Genomic DNA, 27,687 nt, shown 5'->3' with positions numbered 1-27,687 from the left:
GTCATAGGAGGAAACCACCAGAGCCTGGGCTCAACCTAAGGCCACGGAGGAAACGCGGTAAGAGCCAGGCACACCTGGGCCTTGCGGAGTGGCGAGCTGTACTGTCTCCAGCATCCCTCTCAGCGTTAACGCCCTCCAGGTACACCTGGAGGGAGCGGGCACAGCCACGGCGGCGGAACGACGGGGACACAGGCGAGCCGCGGCCCCTCGGCGCCTGCGCAGTGCGCCCCCGCGCTCCCAGGTGGCGCCGTTGCGCGCCGAGTCATCGATCGCAGTCCCCGAGCGGCCTGGCTCGGCGCAGCCGCCCGCCGCCCGCCAGCGGGGTGGGCTCCAGGGGGCGCCCTCAGGAGAGGGGCGGAGCGCTCCCGCGCCAGAGACCCGCTAGCAGGCCGGCCGCCGTAGTGTGGCCTTCTGCCGGTGACAGCTCAGCACCCCCACAGCTCCGGTAGTCGCCGCTTCGGGGTCGCCGCCGCCGCCTCTTGAGGCGGGAGCTGCCCGGCGGCGCCGTGGTCCCCGTCGCCGCCTCCAGGTCCAGGCCCCGGGGCCCTCCCGCTGCCGCCGCCGCCGCCATGAAGCTGCGGGTGCGGCTTCAGAAGCGGACCTGGCCGCTGGAGATGCCCGAAGCGGAGCCGACGCTGGGGCAGCTGCGCGCGCACCTGAGCCAGGCCCTGCTGCCCGCTTCGGGGTACAGGTGGGCGGCCGCGGCGGGGCCCCGGGGGAGGCGGGTGGCGCGGGCACTCCCCGGGCCGTCACGTGAGGCGGGCGGAGAGCGGGGCGTCGCGGGGCCGGGCCCGGGGACTGTGACGCGCAGGCCGGCGGGGAGCGGGCGCCGGGGGCGGCCCGCGGAGACATGGCCCGGCGGGCGGGGGGCTCCGTGCCCCTCCAGGGTGAGCCGTCCCTCCGCCTTTGCAGTCGAGGAACCCTGGGGTGGGCCAGGAGCACAGTTCTCGCGCCCTGTGCAACGTCCAGTTGGAGAGGACGCGCTTGGCTGGGTGAAACCTTGCCAGGCTCTCAGGGGTTTAAGTTAAGTTCACCCTCTCCAGCTGTCGGAGTATTTCAGTGGAAAAGTTTGGAAAGTGCTGGAAGGAGTTAGAAATCGGCCCTCCTTCCGAGGCCACCTGTAATTTGTACCGCTGTGAGGCTGCGATAATCCTAAAACTCGTGGGGTGTTGACTCACCCTTTGCGGAGTTTTAAGGTGTCGGCGGGTTTCAGATCTTTTAATTTTCCTGGGCGAGATGTTGCTTTTTTGCTGAAACTAAGATCAGTGTTGGCCTTAAGTGATGACCCTGGAGAGCTTGCAGTTTGGGGGCAATGACGTTGAGAAACAAAGCGTCAAATTCTGTTGTTCGTTTATGAGGCTGCAGATGAGGCTGCTTTGTTTCCACCGAGGGCATTTTCTGGGGACAATAATCTGGGAGTAGAGGACTGTTAATAATAACCTTGGGAGTAGAAGTTAGACCGTCCAAAAGTAAGGATGGTCCTCTTCAAATATTCAGCTATCGAATTTGAAATTTGTGCTGAAAAAAATGAAAAAAAAGTTCACTGGGGCTGTTTAGGTGAATTTTTCAATGGAAAACCTCTCTGTTAATTGGCTCTTTTTATAAACTTTATTTTTAGGGAATTCAGTAAAATGATGCCATATTATGAACTCACCCTTTCGTTTTTCAGGTTAAGGCACTATTACGTTAAAAGTAAGCCTGTTTTTCTCTAAATTAAAAAATAAAAACAGAAAATAATGTATTGACGTAACTCCTTTTAAACATTATATTAAGTGACCTGCCTATTGTTATTTCGTTGTGTGAAAGCTAAGTGTTTTGCATGCGGGCGTCCGTTACTCCACCACAAATTTTCAAAATTCTCTTTTTAAAGTATTTTCATATATATATGTGTATATATTTTATTATTATTATTTTTTAATTAGGCGAGGCAGTGTTGAAAGGATGTGAAACCCAATATGACTCTTTGTTTACCCAAGAGCTCAAGTTAGTTTCTCTTTCAGGTTTGTTTTTACGGTGGAGAATGGTTAACTGGAAGGAATGTAAGCTTCAGCTTGTGAAAGTAAATTCATTTCTCTGAAAATATGTTCATTTTAGAATAAATTGGCAGTTTTAAAATGTGTTTATATGACATTATTATTTTTCGAGTGTCTTTGCTGAGCAAGTGGATCTGGGATAGCCATAAAATATTGTTAAAAGTCTTGAAATTTCTAGGATACTTTTCCCGATGAACTTTTTTCACTATTTCAGAAAACAGAATCATTTTTTAACCCCTTTCCTGGAAAACCATATATTACTTTAGAAATAGCCCTTCCTTTTTTCTAAAGGGGGAGGGAAGGCCGACGTTTTTATTAAGCAGACAATTCTTTGTGTTTTCTATAAGTTAGATATTTGAACGAACATTGTACTGGATACCATTAAAAAGAACCTTTTGCTTTGACAGATGATCCATAAACACATAGTTCATTTGAGGTGTCTTTCTTTTTTTCTCCCGAAGTTGGGATGGTGTTTTTCTGGGCAGCTGGCAGATTTTCAACACTTATCAAAGCATTTGAAGACAGAAGCATAGCTACTTATTTTCTAATAAGCAGGAGTATTTTCTAAAACTTTAGTAATTTCTCTATCCAAAGACACTTTAGTTGGTAAGACAAAACGTATTTACATGTGAGAGAAAAACATAAATGAATTATTTCGAGCACTTTTGAAAATGCAGCATTGTAAGAGAGAATAAACAGAATATTATTTTCAAAGGACTCGTCCTTTGTTAACCTCTCAAAAAGTTAATGAAGTCAGCATTGCTGAGTATAAATGTCCTATAAAATGTTCTACAGTGGTTTGTTAATTAATCCTCACTGCTATGTGATGAAATGATGGTTATTTTTTCAAGCTCAGATGATCTGTGATGCAGAAGGGATGGGAGTTCATTGCTTCAGGCTAATTTGAGCTCTTAGCTTGTTTAGCAATGGGTTTTTGGATTTGTGCTGTCTTCCATAAAAAAGACATCATAACTGACCGTCAGTAAGAAGGGTGAACTTGAACCTGTCCGTAGGAGGGATGAGTTTGTCCTCAGTCGTCTACATATACTCATCTAACTCTTTGTGATTATGAATATTCATTGAGGACATGGGTCTAGTATTTTGGAACCAACGTAAGCTAACTGTCCTGTAAGGACATCGAATAGGTAGCCCTGATTTCAGTCTCATCTTGATCTTCCCAGCTAATGTTTGTTGGTTGCATTTATTCCACAAATACTTTTATTTGCCAAGTGCTGGAGATAGAGTTTTGAACTAGACAGACGAGATACCTGGTCTTATGAAACTTAAGTTCTAATGGTGAGCGTGGGGAAGAGAGAAGATAAACAAATATGAAATTTTCAAATAGTAGAATTACAATAAAATAAAACATGAGACTGGAATAGTGATGGAGCCTGGGTGGAAGGCAGCTGTGAAGAGGTGACTTTTTTTTTTTGTATATATCTGTGTTTATTTTTTATTTTTTTAATTTTTTAATTTTTTTTTTTTTTTCGGGAGAATGGCCAGCCCTGAGCTAACATCCATTCGCCAATCCTCCTCTTTTTGCTGAGGAAGATTGGCCCTGGGCTAACATCCATGCCCATGTTCCTCTACTTTATATGGGACACCACCACAGCATGGCTTGACAAGTGGTGCGTCGCTGCGCCCGGGATCTGAACCCGCGAACCCCAGGCTGCCAAAGGGGAGCACGCAAACTTAACCACTACGCCACCGGGCTGGCCCCTGAAGAGGTGACTTTTGAGTTGAGACCTGAATGGTGAGAAAGAGTCAGTCATTTGAAGATCTGGAAGATCAAAACGTAGAGGCCCAAAGGCTGCAGTGAGGTTGATCTGTTCTGAAGAATGGATAGAAAGCTCGCGTGAAGAGAGAACAGCAAGTGAGAGGATGGACGGCACAAGGTGGATGAGGTAGAAGTGGGTAGGGGTCAAATGTTGGCCTTTGGAGGCCGTGATAAGGATTCTATTCCAAGTTCAGAGAGAAGCCATTGGAGGATTTTCAGCAGAGGAATGATATGATACAACTTATATCTTAAAAAGACTATATTTTGTTGAATCTCAGTTATTGTCAGTCTTAAGCTGCACATTGTTTTATGTAAAAATAAAGGAAAAAATGCTGTCAATTAAGCTGTGATAATGTCATTGATTTTAAGAAGCATCTCTATTTCAAAGATGTCAAAATATAAAAAAGTATGTGTCTTAGATTTGATGAAAACATGGATTAATGATAGAGAATTACTGTATCCTATCCCTCAGGCTAGAATTTTAGCCCTTAGAAATCTTTAACCTAGTAGGCATTTGGTGATAAGAACGAATAATTTTGATAGTTTTTCCAAAACTTTAGCTTCCTTCTAATTTTGGTTTTATTTTCATAACTTAGTTCTTCTAGGGTCATACCATGTACCTTATGTATGTTCCAAATGTATTCTTGAGGGTAATGGTAATAGGTAGCTCTTACTATCCTTATCCGTCTTTCTTGGCAGTTCTGATACCCGGTTTGCAATTACATTGAACAACAAGGATGCCCTCACTGGAGATGAAGAGACCTTGGCTTCATATGGGATTGTTTCTGGGGACTTGATATGTTTGATTCTTGAAGATGCCATTCCAGCACCTAACTTGCCTTCATCCACAGATTCAGAGCATTCCTCACTTCAGAATAATGACCAACCCTCTTTGGCTGTCAGCTCCAGTCAATCCAGCGTACAGGATGAACAACTGAGTGATTCATTCCAAGGACAGGCAGCCCAGTCTGATGTCTGGAATGATGACAGTACGGTGAGTATTAATATCTAGACAAGAAATAGGGTAGTGGATAAATCATACTGAACACCTCAAATGAGTTCGGTACCAGTCAGGATAATTGTCATCAGTAGATTGCAGATTATATTCTTATAGAATTTTTTTTTTTTCGTGAGGAAGATTGGCCCTGAGCTAACGTTGGTTGCCAGCCTTCCTCTTTTTGCTGAGGAAGATTGGCCCTGGGCTAACATCTGTGCCTATCTTCCTCTATTTTATATATGGGACGTCACAGCATGGCTTGATGTGTGGTGTGTGGGTCCGTGCTCAGGATCTGAACTGGTGAACCCTGGGCCGCTGAAGTGGAGTGCATGAACTTAACCACTACACCACTGGGCCGGCCCCTAGAGTGTTGTTTTTTTTTTTTTTTTAATTGCTAATGCCTGGGCCAATATTGGGCTGATATTCTGAAGAACCCAGTTTTTACCTATTTATTTTGTTCAGACACTCACTCCTTCAGGAAGATTATCCCTTGGCTTCTATTGTTGCCTCTAAGCTCAGGATTCCCAGCTTTGCTTTTCTGGTCTACTCCACTCATTAAGGCTATATATAGTCCAGTTATTTTCAAATGATTCTCATTTAAATCATTTATACCAGGATTTTAAAAATACTAACATAAATTTGAAAATATGCACACTGATGTTCTCTTCTTCCCAAACCAGCTAACCTCTCTGTCTGTCAGTGGCACTGCTCTTTTCCTGAGCTAAAACTTTGGAGTGATTTTAGACTCCTTAGATCCAACGCCTGAGCAAGCCCTATCAGTTTTTCCTTTCCATTCCAGGCTTCCAATGTCTGTTCTTCGCTCTGCTTTCTAGGTTCCTCTTCTTTCTACACATTTTTTATTATGTTGTTCCCTTGTTCTCTTGTAACTCTGTCATAGATATACCTGTGGTCATAATTTTTGAACTGAAAAAGACCAAATATCTTTAATTCAACCCTGTCATGTTAGAGAGGAGGAAATGTTGTCTCTCCTCCTGTACCTAGTTTTTAAGGCTTTCTGTAAAGGTGCCCCACAACCTTCCCAGGGCTAGTTTCTGGTCTTCCCTCCTGTACGCTATCATCTCCAGTCAGACCAGATGCCCCATCATTTTCCCTCTCCCAGCCAGCACATTCACTTGCTTGCATGTGTCCACACACACAACCTAGTGACTGCTTCGCTCCCTTGCCCTCGAGTTCACCCACCCAGCCTTTCCTCCCTCTCCTGTCTGTATCTCTGCCCATCTTCCAAGGCCCTGCCAACCACAGTCCAATAATTTTCTTTAATTTCTTTGTATTGATTGTCTTTATTGGCTTATAAACACTTCATTATTTATTATCCTGCCTTTTGATTTCTTGTATGGCACATAATCACTTTTATTACTTATTTTCTAATACCAATACATATGCCATCTTTTTAATTGTTTTGGTGTGTGTACTTATCACTTCAACTTAATTTTTTTTTGCAGGCCTTAAACATTTATGAGTATAAGTATTCATTGTGCCTATCATGACATTAAGTATACATAGATACTAAAAAATACTTTTTAACAGATTGGTAAGTTATGAAAATCATTTATGTCCAGATTTTAATAATAGTATCCAGAGAGATTAAGCAAGTTAAAAAAAGGTTTTATAAAACTCAAAGTATTTTTATGATTTTTTTTAGAAATTATTATATGTATCTGTGTTTTTGTCTTATAGAGGTAAGCTAGGGAATGAGTAAGAATATTCAAGCACATATTTAAATTACATTTCTGAATCTTTTTTGCTGATAGACTCATTCAGAAATTCTGGTAGAAGGGCCCAGTCCCTTTACTTCTATGTACTATTAAAATCTTCCCGTGAGATGGAGCTGTTCATAGTATATGTGATAGTTACTTTACTAGCTTCCTTTTGGAAAATTTTGAGAAATTCATATTGCCTCAAGTTAGTAATTTCAGTTCTAGAAGCATGTTGTCTTGTGTTCTAAGACTTGTATAGGGTGACTGTAAAATCTTAGTGTGGAAACTGAGCTTGAAATCTCATAAATAATGCGTTAAGTACTTGAAACAGTGCGATCTGCTAATTAAATGTGGAACGGAGCGTTAGGAAAGGAAAATAGATGGCTAAAACTTATTCTTCTAATCAAGTGTAGGTTACTAGTACCTGTTGAGTCTTTAATGGGAAACGGGGATAACATGGTATCGGACCCTAATATTAACTCTGAACTGCATTTCAGTCACTTGTTCCAGTCATTTGTAAATGACATATTACAAATGATCTGTTTAGAGAGGTGGTGCTGAAGGTTTTTTTTTCATTTCCACGTGTGTGGCATATGATAAATATTCATATCATATCAGAATGGCTCAGAGAAGGTCAGTGGTTCTCATGGAATGGGAGTAAGGTTTGATAAGCTCCCCAGGGGATCCTGATATCTTCCTTTCATGTCATTATCAGTTTAGGGTAACCCTTTTTTATATTTTTTCCACATATATTTTCTCCCACACAACTGTCAGTAAGTGGTAAATGGCCAAAAGTTAGGCATAATAGATAGGTGAGAAGCAAAGAGCTTATATTCGTCATAATTTAGTTAGGTGTTATATGGTTTTAATAAGTAGTTTCTATTGGCTCAAAAATATAATGGAGCCTTTTTTTAAGGTGGTGTGAATTGTCATTGGCTTGTAGATTTTTTTTTTTTTTTAAAGATTTTATTTATTTATTTATTTTTCCCCCCAAAGCCCCAGTAGATAGTTGTATGTCATAGCTGCATATCCTTCTAGTTACTGTATGTGGGACACGGCCTCAGCATGGCCAGAGAAGTGGTGCATGGGCGCGCGCCTGGAATCCGAACCCGGGCCGCCAGCAGCAGAGCGTGCGCACTTAACCGCTAAGCCACGGGGCCGGCCCAGGCCTTTAGGTTTTAACAAGTAAATTTGGATCTTTTCCATAAGCCATCAGGCTTAGGTCCTCAGGGATTTTGGAAGAACAGCCTCTTGCTCCCGTACATTTTTCTACCCTTTCACTCATACTATATAATTTTAATTTCCTCTGCCCCTTCTTTAATGGAAATATGAACTTAAAAAGAAGAAACGTGCTTTGTATTAAGAGTTGAGCACATGCCTAGGAAGCAAACTTTCTGAGCAAAATTAATATAGGTAACTTAGTCTTATTGAGGCAGTGTATTATGTCTAAAAGGTCTGAGCTGTGAGTCTGGAGATCTTGGTTCATTTCAAATTTTTATTAGCAGATAACCTTGATTATGTTATTTAATCTGAGTCGTAGTTACAGCATGTTTAAAAAGGCAGCATCATCTGTCTTGCCTATTTTATAGAATTTTTGTATGGTGCAAATGAGAAAACATTCAAAAACAAAAACATTATGAAATTATAAGATATTACCCTTCAGCATTTGTTCAACAAGCATTTATTGAGTACCTACTATGTGCCAGGCACAGTACTGGGATTACAAAAATGGGTACAACACATAGACTGTTGCTTTCTAAGCTTGTGGTGATGGTAGGATGTAGATGTGTAGTCAGAAAATTGCAGTACAGTGTGATAAAGTGCAATCATCAAGGCCTTTGCAAGGCAGAGTGGTAGTGTGTGTTACCTCTGTGAAAGAGGTGGGGAATACTAGAGTGGGGAGCAAGGGATGAGCAGAAAGTGAACTTGATACAGAGTCAGGGATCAGGTGATGAAGGGAAGGAGTTTAGGAGTTTGGGCTTTATTTTGTGGGCCTGCATTTCTCAGTGTGCCCTTTATGAAAAACTTGTTTCATGAGATTATAAGTGTTATTGGAATGCTGAGCATTGAGGAAGGTGGATAGTGTTTCTTGGTTAAGTGTTGTGCACACTTATTATTATTATTGGACTTTTCAGGGCTTTGTAATGCCAAAATGTATTTTGTGAATAGGGAGGGTGAGGTTAGGTGGTTATAGCATGTAGCATTTTCCAAACTTATTTGATTGTAGGCCACTTTTTTCCTGAGAACATCTAGGGTCATATTCCAAGGCATGGTTTAGGGAAGTGCTGCTATCTGCCTTGGGGAAATACTGGCAAGTTTTAAGCTGGGACACAGGACATAATTGGATTCTTAATTGTCAAAAAACTGTGGCAGCATTGGGTGGAATGTATTGGAAGACAAGGAAGTGGAGTCAGGGATACTTGAGGAGGCTATTGCTGGAAGTCAGGAGATAAACGACTCTGAAGTACCATTGGATTAGGAAGGGCAGATTCTGGAGGTGTTTAGGAGCTGGATGCAGTGGAACTTTGAAGACCGATCAGCTTGGGGGGTGGGGTTTAGTGAGGAAGAGGGAGAAGTCTAGGATGATCTCCAGGTTTGGGGCAAATCAGCCAGAATGAATGGAGATAAGGAATTCTGGAGGGAGGAGTAGATTGCAGGCTCATTTATTTAAGAGGGCTCACATAAAATATGTCCTGTATCTGAACCCAATAATGTGCTTTGGCTTTGAGCACTAATCTCAGTTCACTTTAGGATACAAAATATACTGTGTAAAAAAAAAAAAAAAAAGTCTGTTTAATAAATTCATTGTTTTTGTTATCCTCTTCAGTCAGGGCCTAGTCAACATTTTGAAGCTGAGTCAATTCAGGATGTTGTGGACATGGAAGAGGGCACGGGTTTCTACCCCGTAGAACCAATGCTTTGCAGTGAGTCGGTGGATGGGCAGGTGCCGCATTCATTAGAGACCCTGTATCAGTCAGCTGACTGCTCTGATCCCAACGATGCCTTGATAGTAGCCGTACATCTGCTCATGCTGGAGTCAGGTTACATACCTCAGGTAAGACTGCAAGCAGAACAAACGTCTTGTCAGGGTTTAAGTCTTCTGCTGGGAAAGGGGGTGTATCAATAAATATCACTCAGGTGTTGTGGTATTCTAGATTTCTTTATTGAATCTAGTTGGATATTAAATGTAAAGTGCTGAACTCGGTGATGGGCATACAGTAGGCAGTCCTTAAATGTTCCCTTCCCTCTTTTCCTTTTTTTTCTCCTTCATAAAGACAGAAGCTTGTATATGATAATATGTAGATAAAGTGTGGTCACGGGTGTGGATTGGGCGTGACTAGAGAGATGGCTCGCTAGGTTATTTTTTATGTTAATGGCTCTATGAATTGCCAGTAACTTAGTAAGATTCAGTTCGGAAGAGGGAAATTGTTCTTATGCTGTAGTTGCTTACCTTCATTCATTCATTCTCCATTTGATAAGTATCTGCCAATGTCACGTGCAGTGCTTTGTCTCTGCCCTCAGGTTGCTGATAGTCCAAGAGTGGGAGAGAAGATGAGTAAACAAACCATTATGCTGTATTGGTTCAATCCTAGGAGAGACATGTACATATATAGGATGCCAGAGATTCACAGAAGAGAACATTTAGAGTAGAGTTTCTCAAACTTTAATGTGCGTAAGAATACCTGAGGATCTTATTAAAATACAGACTCTGATGTAGTAAGTCTAGGGTGGAGCCTGAGATTCTGCATACCCCACACAGCAGTGATGCTGCTGGTCTGTGGGCCGTGTTTTGAGTAACAAAGATGTAGAGTAATTCAGTGATCATTGAACACCGGCAGCCATGTGCTGAGCCAGGAATTAGGATGAGTCCGTAAGTTGGGGAGAGAGAGAAATAAAAAGAAAATTATAATGTGTTATGGTCAATAACATAACGGAAGTATTTAACAATAGAAATATGAACTGAATGTTAGGGGATAAAGGAGAGGGAACGACAAACAGGACTTTTTTTGAAACAGGCTTCACAAAGGAAGTGATATTTGAGCTGGGGTCTTGAATAATGATATGGCTTTGCTAGGCAGAGACGTGAGTCTTTGAAGAGAGAAATCAATCCCTGTCTCTGATGTTATTTTATGTATTTGAGCAAAAATTTTGATGGAGGATAATATATTGTAACGTTTTTCTGTCAAAATTTTATTAATAGCAATATTAATGACTTGATAAATTTTATTAAGGGGACTTTATGGAATGCTTATTTCTAGAGAAGTTTGGGGCCTCTTGGATATTTAATGTTCTGGAGAGTAACACCTTTCTTTGTTATTTGTTTTCCTTTCATTTCATTCCCCAGGGGACTGAAGCCAAAGCTGTGTCCATGCCAGAGAACTGGAAGCTGGGCGGTGTGTATAAGCTGCAGTACACGCATCCTCTCTGCGAGGGCGGCTCTGCTGCTCTCACCTGTGTGCCTTTGGGAACCCTAATCGTCATAAATGGTAATTGGATGGCATGGTCATGGTGGTTAGTTTGTGAATACTTACATGTTTTTCTCTAAATGTTTTACAGCCACTTCAGTGATGGGCTATCATGATATAGTTACGAGTCTTTCTCAACTTTGTTTAAGCTCTAGACCACTGATAACAGGAGTCTGAAAGGTTCTAGAATACAAAGTTGATGCTTAGGTCAGCATCCTTCACTCTTGGGGCAGCCATACTCTGTCGCTGTCTTAACTTGGAAATTTTTTTGCTTTAGGGAGAGTTGTGATAATAGGAGTGAGATGAGTTACATATGAACTCTTTGAAGAATGCTTTTTCTTTCTATGGCTGTGGATGGCTTTTTTATTTTTTGTTTTTTTAAACCAAATAGAGATGGTGAGAGGTGATATTGAGCTGGGGTCACTTTTTACCCAGTTTGGCATCTCTGAACAGTGATGCACAGAAACACTGAAGGGTTTTGAGGCCTTAGTATGTGTGTGTTTTATTCCCTCAGTCCCTCCCTCTCCCACTTCCAAGAGAGTCACTCTGAGTAAAGTTTCTTTTTCTAGTTTTCCCCTTTTACCTTAAGAAATTTCGCTGGGATAGCAATACATTCCGTTTTTGCATTTCGTTTTGGCTCAGGTGCTACCCAGAGGTCCATGCCAACTACCAGTGGTCTGTGGAGTAGTCTCATAGTGACACGCTCTGGAGATCCATTTGAATGACTAGAATCTTTCATTTGTGTTCCGTTTTGATTTTTGAGGTTTATCCTTTTAGCTAGATGAGAGGCAGTTGCTTTGCTCTGCCTCAGCTCAGTGGTTTTCAGCGTGTTCTGCACCTCCTGGTTTCTGCTGAGAGGGAAGCAAGGAGAGACTTAGTCAAACCCCTGTCGCCACTTAAACCTTGAGCAGCAACGTGTTTGTCTCTTTCGTTTATTGAGGTCCCTTGTAAGATTTTGTTTGAAAAATGTTTTTTCTGCTAAAATTTTTGAAAGCCACTGACTTACACTATCTTGATCTTTGAAATGAAAGATAGTTCTAGGTCCCTATTTCTGCTATTTCCTTTTAATCACTAGATTCTTTGAAATGTTATTTAGAAGTCTCAATATTTCAGCTTTAATGGCTTTGGTGGTATTCCACATTTGTCAGGACGTGTCCATCTGATGACACTGGGACCTAGCAGTGTTCCCTCAACTATTCATCACAATGAGCAAGTGTAACTTTCAGTTGGTCGTTCTTATACACAGAGGGTCAGCAGTTTCTGCCTTCATCTAATCGTTCTACGTCACATCATAACTTGCAAGGTTGAAGTTACCAAATAGTAAATGTGAGGTGGTAATTTTTGCCTCAGTTTCTTATAAAGGCACTCTAACAACATGTGTACGATAACCTCTATTTACTAGTTTCAGGATACTGAACATAAAGAAAATAACTGCTGAATATCTTGATGATTTCTTAGTTTCTGATATTTTGTTCCTTGACTATTTTTGGCACATCAACTACTTACAGACTTGCATGGCAGACAGCCATTCCAGGCTTGACTCTTTGAAAAGGAGCAGTGTGTCCTTAAATATTTCTTTCACCCGAGACATCCTGCCCAGTGCACATGTGCATAAGCACATCACTGGCTCTTTATGGAATGAGATGAAGTGCGCCTTTGTGTATATGATTAAAATTGAACCCTTGGTGATGTCAAGAGTGTTGGTGCTTTGGGTCTAGAGAGAGATGATGCTGTGAAAGCTAGCAGGATTCTTTTAATATACAAGGGAAGACTCATTGCCAAAGGTTAAATAAAAAATAAATGGAATTTTTAGTGACCTCGTTAGAAATAATGATTTTATTGTGTTTAACTGTCCCCTATTAACCTTGTTGCCTATCTTTCAATTACTGATAAGCTGCTGTTGGTAATACTTAGTGGATATTATATAAAAGTGCTTGCTATAGGTTTTAAGGGTGGTGTTGCAAAGTGATTTTACTTCATGTGGTGGCTGGTTTGCGCTTGGGACTTGCTGTGAGGGGAGGAAGTAGGTATTAAGCAGTTTGTTTTGTATAATGTGTCCTTCGTATGTTGGGGACAAGGAAAGGCAAGCCCATACTAAAAAAAGAAGACAATTGATGAAATGACACAAATTTTTCATCATCTTTCTTTTGCTTATTTACAGCTACACTAAAAATCAACAATGAGATTAGAAGTGTGAAAAGATTGCAGCTGCTGCCAGCATCTTTTATTTGCAAAGAGGAACTAGGTAATAGAACCATGATTTAACTTTTGGGATGAAGCTTTGAGAGGTTCACTTAAAAAAAAAAAAAACAAAAAAAACTGAAAGGTAATGTTCGAAAGACTGGAGAATTCTGAATGAGATTAGAGCAAGGTCAAGACAGTGTTGCACAGTTTCTGCTTCTTTCTTCTATTCTTAGGGTCTTGGAGTGCTGAATTACATTTATGCTGCCATTGTGGAATGACACTATGGAATGTAATTCTTCGCACATTATTGATGCTTTATCATGTCTGAATTAATCTTTGTGGGTTTTTCTAGCATTGTGTTTAACCAACATGCACAGGATCTGTGTTTTGTGGAAACCATACCATGAAACTTCATTATTGAAGGTTATTTGAGGAAAACTGCACTCAGAATGTTTGCTTAAACCTATATAAATTTGGTTGCTATTTGATGCAGATCAGAACTTTACCAAAAGTTTGTGTTCTAGGCATGGTTTTGCTTATATTCTGTAAAATTGTTAATAGATGCTTTAAAGAAGACAAGATTTCCTTTTTATTTTTTCAGTTAAACTCGAAGTATGAGAGGCAGGTAGGTGGTTGAAGGGGACGGTGGGGGTAGAGAGGGAACTAGCATCCTTTAAGTGCTTGTTTTGTGCTGGACATGTGCCTTGACAGATGATGTTTCATTTCATCCTCATAGTAACTTAGGAGGGTTTTCAAATCCAGATGGAGAGTAGTGTGGTATAGTGGGGAGATGGCATTTACAGTAACGTCTTTTAAGGGAAGGCTACCTAGATCTAGACCTTTGCTTTGAAGGCCTAGAGACTTATTCTTGTTCGTTCCCAGGGGACGTCAGGCCTTGAGAGACTGACTTACCTGAACTAACACTGATAGGAAAAGGAGATATCAGAATACATATTTATGATGGTCTCTGAAGATTTAATGTCATACTAGACCAGTGTTTCTCACCCTTTTTTTCTAAGGAGGCTTTGTACACATTTTTCCCCCTAATCATTCTCTCCCATGAAATTTTAATACCGTATATATACTGTATATTTATTTGTATACTGTGGACATACAGTATACAAATGGAGGGACCTTGACCAATGTTAATAGCTAGAGGTTTTTTTTCCCCCCTCTAAGAACCAATTTATGTCCTGTTGGGGGTAATATTACCCCTGTTGGGAATGGATGAACTAGACTGATAAATCTGTAAAGATGGTCTTACCATTAGGACCAGAAAAACTTAAAATTCCTTGGCTACAACACTGCATATTCATCTCCATACTAGGGAGGACCTTGCTGTCGGGAGTAGAAATACTCTACACGCTATAGCAGTAGAGGTTATTATGCCTATTTTATAGATGAGGAAACAGGTCTAGAGGAGGTTAAATTACTTCAAGGTTGCAGAGCTAATAAATGGTAGAATTTAGGATTGGAATAGATTTGACTCCTAAGCCTGTTTTCTAAAAACAACTTTTATAGGAATGTAGCTCAGATTCATGTTCTTTATCTGGTTTCTGTTAAATAAGGAAAAAGGAAATGAAAGAGGAGAAAGAAGAAAGCTAATACTGTTAAATGTTTATGGACTAAATTAATAGAGTATTTTTAATATAGTACTGCTCATTTGACAAGTCATTTTAATTAATTTTTACTGTAGCTTATAGTATAGTACCTAGTATTTACTAGGTACTGTTATTTATCCTTTTATTTATAAGTTCCTAATTATTTTTATAATAGGTCACTGAAGGAAAAAATTTGTTTACAGAAAATCAGTTTTCACTCTTGAAGAAAGGCCATGAACCAAAGTGACTTTTTAAATATCTTGACGTTTGATTTCAACTCAAGATTGTAGTTTATGCCACAGAGGTTTAGAATTTAGCTGCGTATCTTTGCTTGTTCATTATCAATCAAGTTATAATGAGTGTTTTATTTATTATAGATAGTGAAATACATAAGTGTGGAATGGGAGGGAACAAGTGTAATCTGATTACTGATATACTAGGCACTGTGTGTGGAGCTTTACATTTTGACCACTTTCTCTGGTGCAGTGGTGTCTCCTTTAAATAGGTGAGCAAACAGGTGTGGATCAGAGGGTTCAAGGTTATACACTTGGTAAAGATATAACAAAACTGAAGTGGGAACTTCAGGTGCAGTTTGACAGTGCTCTCCGTGCTGTCATGTACATGTCAGTCCCCCGGGGATCCTATTAAAATGCAGGTTCTGATTAAGTAGGTCTGTGGTGGGGCCTGAGAGTCAGTAGTTCTAAACAGTTCCCAGGTGATGTCAGTTCTGGTAGATCCATGGACCACACTTTAAGTAGCAGTTTAGAGGCTAAAACTAGTGCTTTGGAGTCAGACTTAGGTTTGTATCCTGCCCTGGCACTTACTATGAGGCCTTGGATGGGCTCTCTATACCTTGTCCTGTTTTTAAAGTGGGGATAATAGTATTTATCTCTTACTTAGAGAAGAATTGCTGATTTGAAAGAAAGCTTGCAAAATGCTTGATACGGTAGCTGATACGTAGTCATCATGTGATTAAACACTATCATTATTCTACTGGGCTCTAAGCTCCACAAGAGCTGGTCCCGCTCTATCCTCAGTGCCCAGGAAAGGTTGGTGGGTACTCAGTAAACCTTTGTTGTGTGTGCAACTCGCACACCATGGTTTTTCCTACTATAGTTGTAGCCTATGAGCTATATAGGTTGGGTACAGCTCTATTAATTTGGTGATATGAGAGTTTTAGCTTTACATCTAAGATTCAGTTTTCAGAGTCACACACTATATACTTCCTCTTCTACTAGAGACTTTAGTTCATGTCTATCTATGTGGGAATTATTTGTGAAAATTTATTTACCACTTTGATTTGGTTTGGCAAAAGTAGAGGACACCATTTCAGGTTTTTCCACTTGATTCTGTGTTTTGATTTTTTATTTTAAAAAATATTCTAGGGGAAAATGTAGCCAAGATATACAAAGATCTTCAGAAGCTCTCTCGTCTCTTCAAAGACCAGTTGGTGTATCCGCTTCTGGCTTTTACCCGACAAGGTGAGTGATGATAAACTATTACAGGTCGAATGGCTAGAAAGAACAGTAAGTTTACGAACTGTCCTTATAACTCTGTGACATATGACTCTTTCCTTTTTTCTCCTTCTAGTGAAATTCTGCTCTTTTAAGAGTACATTTAAATATTAATTCCTTAAATGTTATTCAGTTCCTCTTTATATTTCCACAACATTTTGTACATATTTTTATTGTAGCCTGTTTCCCACTGTATCATAATTGTTGATATGACCTCTTTGCACCAAAGGTTATGAATACCTTGAAAGCAGGGAATATGTCTTACTTACTTTTGTCTTCTCATGGCCTAGCCCAGAGTCTGGCCCATAATAGGTGTTTAGTAAATACATAAAAAAATAATGTATAGCCTGTAAATTGAGCCTAAGTTTTCGTTTCAGACGATATTTATTGGGGCTCTATGTTAGGTACTTCGGCTATTTCACAGGCATTCTTGTTTAATGCTAACAAATTTGACGTAGATTTTATTCTCACTTTATAGGTGATGAAACTATAATTCACTGCGATTTATAATTCACTTCAGATCCTTGTATTAGTCAGCTTTCTCTTATCTGTTTTGTAGTTAAGAATGTTTTAAAATCTCAGTGACTTAAAGTGAACACTTATTTCTCACTCATTTATATATTTTGTGTGGATTAGCTGTGGCTGAAGGAGTAGTCCTTAGCCTGGACATGCTCTTCTTGTGACAGAGGGAAAAGAGGGCCAGTGGCCCACCCATCTGTTGGTTCTTAAAGCTTTTGCTCAGAGATGATATGCCACTTTCACTCCCATTTCACTGGACAGAACAAGTCAAAATGGCCAATCCTGATGGTCGAGGGACAGGGAAGTACAATTATTGGGTGGAAAATGATTGAGAATCATGATCGACCACAATCCCTTAGCTGGTAATTTCCAGCTTTTGAATTTATGTACCTCCCTTTTTTTTAAGCCTGTTACACATCAAATAGTAGTAATTGCTAACACTTGAGTACTTATGTGCCAAACATTGTTCTAAGCACTCTACAGTCATGTGTCACTTAACGACAGGGATATTGTTCTGAGAAATGCACTGTTAGGTGATTTCATCATTGTGTGAACATCATAGAGTATACTTACAGAAACCTAGGTAGTATAGCCTAGTACACACCTAGGCTATGTGATACTAATCTTATGGGACCACTGTCGTGTACATGGTCTGTCATTGACCGAAACATGGGTATGTGGCACATGCTGTATATGTATTAACACATTTAATTCTTACCTCAGTGAGGTAAGTAATATTATTAACCCATTTTACAGATGAGGAAATGAGTTAGACAGAGTTTAAATAACTTGCCCAAAGGCACACAGCTAATAAGTGGCAGCATTGGGAACCAATTATAAAAACCAGTGAATTATCTTTTTTCTGTAGTTGAATAGAGAATTTTTTGTTGCTTTGAATATTGCTTAAAACAAAAGAGGCCATTGGCTAGTATATAGAAATTGTCATAGTTATTTATTTGTTCTGTATTAAAAGGTATTTGTCTTTCCACTAAAACATAAAGGGAATAAGGGGCTTAGAGTTAGTAGTAGTAATATGGTCAACCTGGAGTTAAAAACTTGTTGTAGGTGACGTATACTTGGATAATTGAGACTGCCATCTAATTTGTCACCTCTTTAGAAAGGAACAAGTGACGGCTTTTGTTGACTACGTGGGGAAAGCTGGATGTTCTTCACTCAGTAATGCCTGTTCTTTTTTTCCTGTCAGCATTGAACCTACCAGATGTGTTTGGGTTGATAGTCCTTCCATTGGAGCTGAAACTACGGATCTTCCGACTTCTGGATGTTCGTTCTGTCCTGTCTTTGTCTGCAGTTTGTCATGACCTCTTCATTGCTTCAAATGACCCACTTCTGTGGAGGTGTTTATATCTGCGGGATTTTCGAGGTGATTTCCATGGTGACATATTAACAAGAAAAGTACTCTTTCTTACTGAGGTCTTAGTTATCCAGCTTGCCAAAAGATTTTTGTTGCAGGGTTTTTTTTTTTTTTTTTTGAGTTGCAAATAATCATAACATAGCCTTATCATAAAGAGATTCTAAGCTTGGTATACATTTGCCTATGTCCTAAAAACTCTCCCCATTCATTTTTATATCCTTCACAACACAATAGTCGTTAGACTAAGTGGACTATTTCAGGATAGGAAAATGGAAGTAAGACAGGTTTATTCTGTCTCTATAGACCATCCTCAGTATCCGACTTAGAAATCTGCTGCATTTCCAAAGTACTTCCATGGTTGTGACCAGCGTACAAGTTAAGAGTGTCCTGCTCCCTGTGGCGTGTTGCTAGAGAAGCTTTACTTCTGTATAGTTACATCTGTGGTGACCTGGTGTCATCGCAGCAGTGATGACAGTGGAAGTTGGGGATGGGGAGAAGTTATCCAGAATGTGAAAGACCTTTGCCTTGTGTATCAGGATTTCCAGATACGAGGCTGGATGCCTGATTGTGAAACTTCTTTTCTGCCACCACCATTTTATTACGTGTCAACATTTTTTTAAACTGTGGTTTGAGCCTGGGGTGGATCATGAAATCAATTTAAAAGGTCGTTTTACAAAAAAAAAAAAGAAAAAGAAAAATCAGTATGCATTTCATAAAATAGGAGTAAACTTCTCTTTCAGTTATGTATATGTAGGTATATGCTGTGTCACGATGTAAACTATTTGTGGTTCACATCAAAAAAGTTTGAATGATGGTGTGTATATGATAACATACCCCTTAGCAACTATAAAAATCTTATGGGTAGATCCCACTCCCCTTTTTTTTAAGAGTATCAAGTAGAGTCATTTGGATCGTTAAAAACTAAGACCTGGTTTTTCCTTTTCTTCCTTCTTGATTCCTAAGTTCCACTTTATTTATGCCTCTGAATCTAGAGTTTAAAATGTTATTTTGTCCCCAGAGGCAGCAAGTGTCATCTCAAAAAATTAAAAAAAATTATAATCAAAATGGAAAGACAGAATGACCAACATAATATGGAAGAACTAACCATAAAAAAGCAGGCTATGATAAAATATTCATAAAAGGAACAAATACCCTTTTACTTGTATATTCAAGCTCAGGTTTAAAATACAAGCAGTCTCTATCTCATTTCCAGATTTTGGTCTTCAAGCTCATTTGTAAGCTGAGTGTTCAGATTTTATAATGAATTTCCCTCTAGATAGATTATCAGCTGGAGCTTTTACAAATCTTCCTTCCATGTCAGTGTGATAACTTCTAGAGAAGTCGTCACTACCTTTTACCCAAACCCTTCATTAGACTTGAAGGGATGCTTCTTTCCTCATTTCACACATTTCAAGTAAGTAAGTACATTAAAAAATACTTAGTCACGGTTATACTTCTGAAAGTCGAATCATTCAGAACATGGTTGAGAGAAGATAATCTAACCCAAATATGGAGGAAAACCTCAAGTTGGCTTTACCTCCAGTAATGACCAGACATTCAGAGGTTTCACCCAGTTTGTTGTAACAAGGGACTGGGGGTTAGAAGCAGCCGGCACATCTAGATGAGATGTGGGGGAGATGTGGGTGGGACAGTTGGTGCAGGGAGAGAGCAGCCATGTGGCCCTCTGTGTCCCTGAGGGATCACTGCGTTGAATTACCACGGAGCACAGAACAGTGATGGTTGTCCTCAGCCATCAGGAGGGGGTTTGAGTTAGGTTCAAGAGAGTACAAATGATATAGTGCATGTGAAAATGACTCATGTTTCTTCTTGTGCTTAATGAGTAAGCTTCAGTTTCCTTAGGGCAAAGGCAAGCCTGCTGTTTAATGTTGGATGCATGAAGCATTTTTAAATCCTTATTTTTTGTTTTTCCTTTGTAGATAGTACTGTCAGAGCTCGAGACACAGATTGGAAAGAAGTAAGTATTTTTAAATATCAAGGCTAATGTTCATAGCTCAGAACTAACTAATGAATTAATACATTAAGAGCATATTTTCACTTTTATTATGATATAATGAAATCTATTTTCATTGTTTATTGCTAATTTTCAGTAAATGAAAATGTTTTCAACTTTCACCTTCGACTCAGTCCTTATTTTCTTGTAATTACGCAGGAAAAAAATATTAACACAATGATTGTTTTTCACCTTAATACAAAACATTCTCCCTTCTGTTACAAAAAATTTTTTGAGTTGTTTTTGTACTGGAGTAGTCTTCAACTGTTCAGCTAGCTAGAATAGTACATAATGAAAAGAATAAATTATGTTGTTTTATTTGCAGATGTCAATAAGAGACATTGACAGGACTGAGAAAAACTTGGGATGAAGGGCTAGAGAAGAACAATATTCATTGAAAGTCCTGAAATATGTACAAAATACACAGTACTGTTCTTTAGGACTATGTTTCATCCTCTAAAATAGGCATCTATTTGTTGTTTAATTTGAGATCCATTAGGGACATAATTAAGGTGAAAAAGTGAATTTAAGTGCTGCCCCCCAATACTGTAACTTTATATTTTGTGGCATGATATTTTCAACAAGTATTTAAATTTTCCACTTTCAAAAAACGCTGACTTAAAATTGCGTATCAGCTTGAGAGCTCTAGATTTTGGTCTTGAAAGTACGTGTCACTCAGCTATCCCTCCTTTGGATTTACTCTTACTGCAAATCGGCACAGTTGCTGGGTTGCGGTGTGATTCAAGAGTAGAGTTCGTTTGGCGTTGTATTCAGAGCTACTACTTGATTCATGCAGATAGAACCTGGTCAGAGTTCTCTTCTGGGCCCTGGTTTCTTTGTCTGTCTACCTTGATCGTGTGGGAAAAGAAAAGTACAGATAGATCTGTACAGTGACGGCAGATTGGAACTTTGGGGAAATATCCAAATCACTTATCATATCTTGTTCTTGTTTTTCTACAGCTATACAAGAAGAGGCACAAACAAAGGAGAGAAGCTCAGAGAGCGCGGCATGTGATGTTCCTGCCGTCCTCACCCCACCCCATTCCGTTCTATCCCAACCCCTTGCACCCCAGGCCCTTTCCTCCCAGCTCTCTCCTTCCTCCAGGAATTATTGGTGGTGAATATGATCAAAGACTAACACTTCCCTATGTTGGGGACCCGATCAATTCACTCATCCCTGGGCCCGGGGAGACACCCAGCCAGTTCCCTCCACTCAGACCACGTTTTGATCCAATTGGCCCACTTCCAGGACCTAACCCCATCTTGCCAGGGCGAGGTGGCCCCAATGACAGATTTCCCTTAAGACCCAGCAGGGGTCGGTCAACTGACAGCCGGCTGCCATTCATGTAATTGATTTGTAATCTCACTTCTGGAGCTTGTTTTGGTTTTGTGTTTTAAAACTACAGATGTCATCTTGTTGGGGTGCTGATCTCTAGTGTTTTCTGATTGTGGTGGTGAGAAATGCACTCAGAGAAGCCTTTCAGTAGATCTGTTTAAAGCTCCAGGGGTGCTATGGCCCAAAGGTTACTGCATGACAAGGTTGGCGGTGGGAATAGTTGGCTACTGACTTCCCTCCTCCTCTAGAATGAAGATTGTTCACTGATAATGTTCTGTACCAGATTAAAAAAAATTAAGTGTAAATTACATGGCAGTCTTGACTTTTATTACAGAAGGATATCTAATAAATATTCAGAACAGCTTCAAACATTACTTGGACATTTCAAAATGATCAGAGAACCTATTCAGTGCCATCAGATTGTTGCAGGGGATTATTTTTATTTTTTAGTGGCACCGTTTTTTCAGATGAGATCGTTTGCAGAAGCCTGATTTATAAAATTAATAAAAGCAGAGCTGGTTTGGTTAAACTGGACTTGGGGTGGGTGGTTTGGACACCCACCAGCCCAGTCACCTCCTCCCTCTCTCTGCAGCTCTTTCCCAGATTCTGCCGTGAAACTTCCTAGGCTGGAACAGCGCTGTTTGACGACCGTTGGGTTATAGGGACTCTTGTTTCTGGCTTCTTCTGGAGTGGAGTTACTATTTTTTTCCTTTGTGTTTTGAACACTTGGTGCCTAATTTGTAACCTAAGTAGATGACATCTTTTAATGACAAAGTTTTACTGCTTTGAGTGCTGGTCAGGTACTTGTTCTTCAAAGATAGCCTCTTATTATTTGAAGAACATATTGCTTTTAAGACTTGAGATACACAAAATTCAAGATTTATTTTTCCTACAAGAAAAAGGCCAAACACAAATGTCATACAAACACCTATAGAAACATGCTGTAGTGACAAATTAAAATCTGAATCACAACACAAGAATAAACACTATTTGTATCTGCAGAAAATATTTAGGAGTATTGCCAATTCTTCCTGCGTTTTAAAAAATCCGTTTTGCATATAAGGAAATGGCTTGGAATGTTACGTCCTGCAAGAATATTTTGAGTCCTATATACATGTGAAAATATTTTTTTGTTGCTACACAGTTTTTTTCCTATCACAGTGAAGAAAATTCAGTCAATATGATTTCCCAGAGGCCATGTCACCTTTAGTAGCTTAACGTATAGGTAAAGGATTGGGGCTGTTGACGTTGCTCTCTGTGGTGTTTTGTGATGTCTGAGCTTATAGGACAACTTGTAAAACACAAGTGTCTGCTCAGCTTTAATTGGGTCTGGGCTGAAAGACTCATCCTGAAGCTTTGATGGGTCCAAATATATGCTAATTCTCCAACACATCTCTTTGGGGCCCTTGCAATGTTAGGTTGCACTGTGCGGGGGTGTGGGTGTGCATGTCGGTGTAGTGGGTGTGGGAGGACATAGTGATGACCGCAAGCACCAAACACTAAAACAATGCGTTTTCAAAATGCAGTCGTCTTTGAACGGCCCTTGAGATGTCCCTGAGTGCTGCTGGTGTCCCAGGGATACGGGTTCTACTTGCCGACCTCATCTCGGGCTTACTGGCATAGGTCACACGTCTTTCCTAGTTTAGGATGTTGGCAGTGTGCCATGCACCTAACTTGGCAGTCCCTGCACACGTTTATTCTAAATTCTTAACCCTCAACGCCCTTTCTCCTGAATAGCTAATTTATAGTTAGAAGCTTGTAAAGTCCTACATTCTTTTCACTAGACTGTGACTGTGGAGCTTTATATATTGCTGGTGTATAATGAGAACGAAATCATAGTTTGGCAGTAGCCCGTTCTGTGCATGATTTCCTGACATCACTTTAATAAATTGTAATGGAAGCAGGATAGTTTAGAGCCCCTGGAATGCATTTTAGTAAGATGTGTTTCTACACCATTGGCTTGTAGCCTTAACAACTTGCTGTGGCCCTTAATTTTCCCCTTTAGTAATTTCTATTAACAGGGGCTTGCTCTCCCCCCACCCCCCTTCTGTTTATAAATGAAAGATACGGTTTGGCATGGCTGGAAATCAGATCATGGGAGGGATCCTCTCTTTCCAACTTAAGATTTTGTGATTCCCTCTGTAAAAACAGTTAAATTTTGTCCTCTCTCACTCTTGCTTGGCTCTCTCCAATTCCTGAGATCACTGCTTAGCTTAGTATCTCTAATTCTTATTCTGATGGAGCTGGACACTCCCCCTGTGCTCCCATACCCGGGGCCCAGCGCCAAGGCTTGCCTTTCTCCTGCCCTTCTCCTGGGTGGACTCCTCTGGATAGTCTTTGGTTGACTGTAGAAAATGTGGAGTGGATAAGATTACTGGGAAGTACTAGATAGGTCACATAAAATAAAGGTTTAATCTTAACTAACTTAAATGTCTCTTGTGGGATTCCCCAATAGGTTATAGTACTTTAGTTTCTGCTATTCCACAGCAAAACAGGTAAACTGTTCAGTGAGAGACAAGGAAATGTTAACTTCTGCTCTAGACTCAATGAAGGACCATAGAGAGCAGATACTTAAAATATGAGAGTTTGGAAATTTCAAATGAGCAGATCAATCAGAATAAAAATAATGAAAAGTAGGGCCGGCCCAGTGGCTTAGCGGTTAAGTGCGCACGCTCCGCTGCTGGCGGCCCGGGTTCGGATCCCGGGTGCGCACCGAGGCACTGCTTCTCCGGCCATGCTGAGGCTGTGTCCCACATACAGCAACTAGAAGGATGTACAGCTATGACATACAACTATCTACTGGGGCTTTGGGGGAAAAATAAATAAATAAATAAAATCTTTAAAAAAAAATAATGAAAAGTATTTAGGATTTTAAAGGATCAACACAGACACACTGTAGAAAGAATGTTTAGTTTTAGATTGGCTTTCCCTTAGAGGGAAGTCCCACTAATTTCAGAAAACATTTCCTAGCCATTTTCATCTTTTCCTCTTGGCCTGCCAGTTGAGAATTCTCTGAATACACAGTCTGAGTGTCCAGGTCTCATCTATTTCAGCTGCATATTTTGTCTGTGGAAATACAAGGGAGCCTCTGTGCCCTTTATGCATTGTGTTTGGTTAATGGACTGATATGACTTGCTTGTTGCCCAACCTTCTGATTTGTCTCCGACCAAACCAAAAGTGCCACCTTCTATCAGAGTCTATATGTTAGATGGAAACCCTGAATTTAATCAGTGACGGCTTAGGAGTCCAGACAGCTTTGACACTTGTCAGTACAGTTAGTAACCAGCCAGCTTGCTCTGTGGGGTAAAGAGAAACCGGCAATACATGTGCAAGTCCTCTTAGGCCGTGAGCTATTCCTCCAGTGTATTTAAGTTACCTCTTGATTCTGCAAGGCTGACTTAACTAGCTTAAACCCTGACTCTAACCTGCATCTTTTCACCAATTCTGAACACATAAAATGAGTCACCAGGCTGTTTTATGAAGCTGAATAAAGCACAAGAGCTCAGTCTGCTCTCCAGCGCTGGGAGGGGCAGGGTCCTGAAAGGACACTTTGTGTGCCCGCGGGATGGCTCAAGCTGGGGCTCTGCTGTTTGGGAAGCGCTGCCGTGTGGTGTGTGGTCTGGATGCGACTCCTGGGTCCTGGGTCTTTGCTGTACCAGCTCTAGTACTGTCCCGGTCTGCTCGCCACAGCCTCCTCTGATGCCAACAATGGCACCTTGTCCCTTTGGCTCCCCGCCGTGGCAGCCCTGCAGTCATCTCGCCTCTTTGTGGGTCATGCTCACCATGGGCTGGGGGCGGGCAGCTCATGACCCCTGATTCTGCTTGCTCCCTTCCTTTTCAGACTCAGTTTAGAGTCTGAAGCCTCTGTCTGAGGTTAAAAAACTGCCACAGATTTTCTTCAGCTTCTCATCTCACTTGACTATCTCCCCGTTGGTTTGATTCTGTTGCTGGGCAAGTGACTTCCTCACATTGATACCTTAGAAAAACAGCCTTTTGTTTCAATCTTATTTGAACACTTTGTTTACATCTTATTAATTTCATAGTTTTCCTGGAAGGCCAACCTAAAACATGTCCTGAACACCTACTGTGTGCCAAGCCATGGGCTCTGTGCTTTACTCACGTAGCTCGTCCACCACAGACCTGCACCAGCTTGCTTTCCCCTGGGACCCCTTTCATGGCACATTCAGAGGAGAACTTCCAGAAGGTAGCTGATGAAGTCAGCTTCATGGGCTTTGCTAGTGTATTTGTCGCCATCTAAATGAAGGCCCATCACCCCTGAAATTTTGGAAAGGCAGAACTAACTGCCCGTCAGCGGGGACTGAATGTTAGGAGGGAACGTAGTGATGATGAAGAGAACAGAGAATTAATGGAAGAGAAAGGATATGTGTATTCCAGTGTCCCTGGAAAGCTGATTGTACATTTAATTAGCCTACAGTACTGTTTTGTCATGCCAACGGGAAGATCTGGAAGAAGACATTTCCTCTGGCTGGCGGAGGTGTCCACTGAGGCTGTGTTTTTGAATCCCTATTCATTGTGCTACACGTTGGCACCAACCAAATGGATTTTTGTCATGTTTCAGCCTCACCAAGTCAGCTCGAAGGGAAAATGCTAGCCTTTCTTTGGGTCAAAGTTGTGAAACAAAGCAAAAAACGACAAACACAACCTTTCAGAATCTCTATAGAGTGACTCCTCTCCCCATTTTTTGTCCTTCCCCATTTCAAAATGTCACAATTATTAAAGGTTAAATGTTTGGAAGGAACATGTGCTAGCCTGTGCGAGAAAATGGTCCACTTTGGGGATCTGAGGACTCCACAAGACCATTCTTGGTCTCTATATTCATACATAGTGGGAGAGCAATGGGAGAAATCAATTAAATGTGTTGTTTATAAACTAGTGTTACGTCATGGATCATCTGTGCCTGGTTATAAAAATCAGGATGCCTGGCCTGATAAAGGAGTTTGTGCTACTGGAGTTAATGTCTGGGAGATGTAGTTCGAATGCTGAGATGCTTTTAGAGACAAGGGACAGAATATAGGAAAGGGGGAAAATTTAAGCCATGAGGTCATTGCTTATGGAGCCATTGTTTTGCTCACCAATGAAGTGGGTCCCTGGCTGTAATGCACGCGTATCAATAGTCTTTCTCCTGTAGTGGCTTTCGCACACAGCTCGGCTCAGGGCTGCTGGTCTGACTTCAATATGCATGCAGAACACTTGGAGAGATTGACAAAGACACAGGTTCTGGGCCTTATGACCAGAAATTCTGTCTCCTTTGATCTGAAATGAAGCTAGCTCTGCACATGGCTGTGGCCCACACTTTGAGAAACTTTGTCTGACCTATCACCGCTTTGGTGTGTGTTTTGAGCTGTGTTTTATTACTAAATGAGAATCGGGTGAGACTGACTTCTTCTGATCTTAATCTCCAGCATAGAAGAGTGACAACTGCTTGAGGGATTTCCTGTGTTCTTAATCTCCTAAAGCACAGGGGCTTCGTGGTGTTACACCCTGCCCTACAAGTTTTCTCTCACCCTTTCATTCAGAATGTAGCACAGCATTATTTCTTTGAAAGATCTACTCCCGAGCAATGTGGGGAATATATATTTTTTTAAAGTAGAAGAAACCAAACTTCAAATCCTGTACTCTCTGTGCTTGAATCTTATAATAGGCCCCTAGGGCAGAGCCCCGAGGTCCTTGTCCTGGGGCAACGTCAACTGCATTGTCAGGAGAGGAGGAAGGAGCCCTGGGACCTTTACACCCGAGACTGGGACTGTGGCTCCCTCCACGTGACTTTTACTTACGAGTGACCCCTAACTTCTCACAGCCAGGTGGGGAAGCAGGTCTTCAGAGACCCCATAGGAATGGAACCAGGAACTGAAAATTAGGCGATGGGATTATGAGATGTACATTTGTCAATTCCCACTGATTATCTAGGCATATTGTGTGTGTGTGTGTGTGTGTGTGTGTGTGTATGTGTGTAGTGGGACTCCCAGGATCCTTGACTGGGGTGGCTAATCACCAAACCTCATGTTATCCAATATTTATACTGTCTTCTGTTAAATTTCTTTTAACAGAATAGTTTTAAAAGGTAGCCACATTTGACGTTTTGAATTTCATCTCTTTTTCTCCTTTCCTTCTGCCTTACCTGGCTTTCTCCAGAAGTTG

At 40.8% G+C, this 27,687-nt stretch overlaps 1 protein-coding gene across 4 annotated transcripts; it reads left to right on the top strand.

Annotated features, from left to right (window-relative positions):
• The first annotated feature begins 353 nt into the window (after positions 1–353).
• FBXO7 (F-box protein 7) lies at positions 354–21,875 on the top strand. 4 transcript variants are annotated; one of them, XM_058568483.1, is made up of 9 exons: positions 354–685; positions 4,510–4,804; positions 9,353–9,580; positions 10,871–11,012; positions 13,153–13,236; positions 16,162–16,257; positions 18,014–18,190; positions 20,119–20,156; positions 21,153–21,875. In XM_058568483.1, exons 1-9 carry the CDS (start codon positions 570–572, stop codon positions 21,540–21,542), a joined length of 1,566 nt encoding a protein of 521 aa, XP_058424466.1. In that variant the 5' UTR covers positions 354–569; the 3' UTR covers positions 21,543–21,875. The 4 variants fall into 4 exon arrangements, with proteins under 4 accessions (XP_058424466.1, XP_058424465.1, XP_058424468.1 ...); XM_058568482.1 differs by having other exon boundaries at positions 355–691; XM_058568485.1 differs by lacking the exon at positions 354–685 and adding an exon at positions 819–887 and having other exon boundaries at positions 4,662–4,804; positions 21,153–21,874.
• Positions 21,876–27,687: the final 5,812 nt, after the last annotated feature.

Source organism: Diceros bicornis, chromosome 25 (assembly GCF_020826845.1).
Source record: "Diceros bicornis minor isolate mBicDic1 chromosome 25, mDicBic1.mat.cur, whole genome shotgun sequence".
Taxonomy (NCBI): Eukaryota; Metazoa; Chordata; class Mammalia; order Perissodactyla; family Rhinocerotidae; genus Diceros; species Diceros bicornis.
This window is presented reverse-complemented; position numbering and strand designations above follow the sequence as displayed.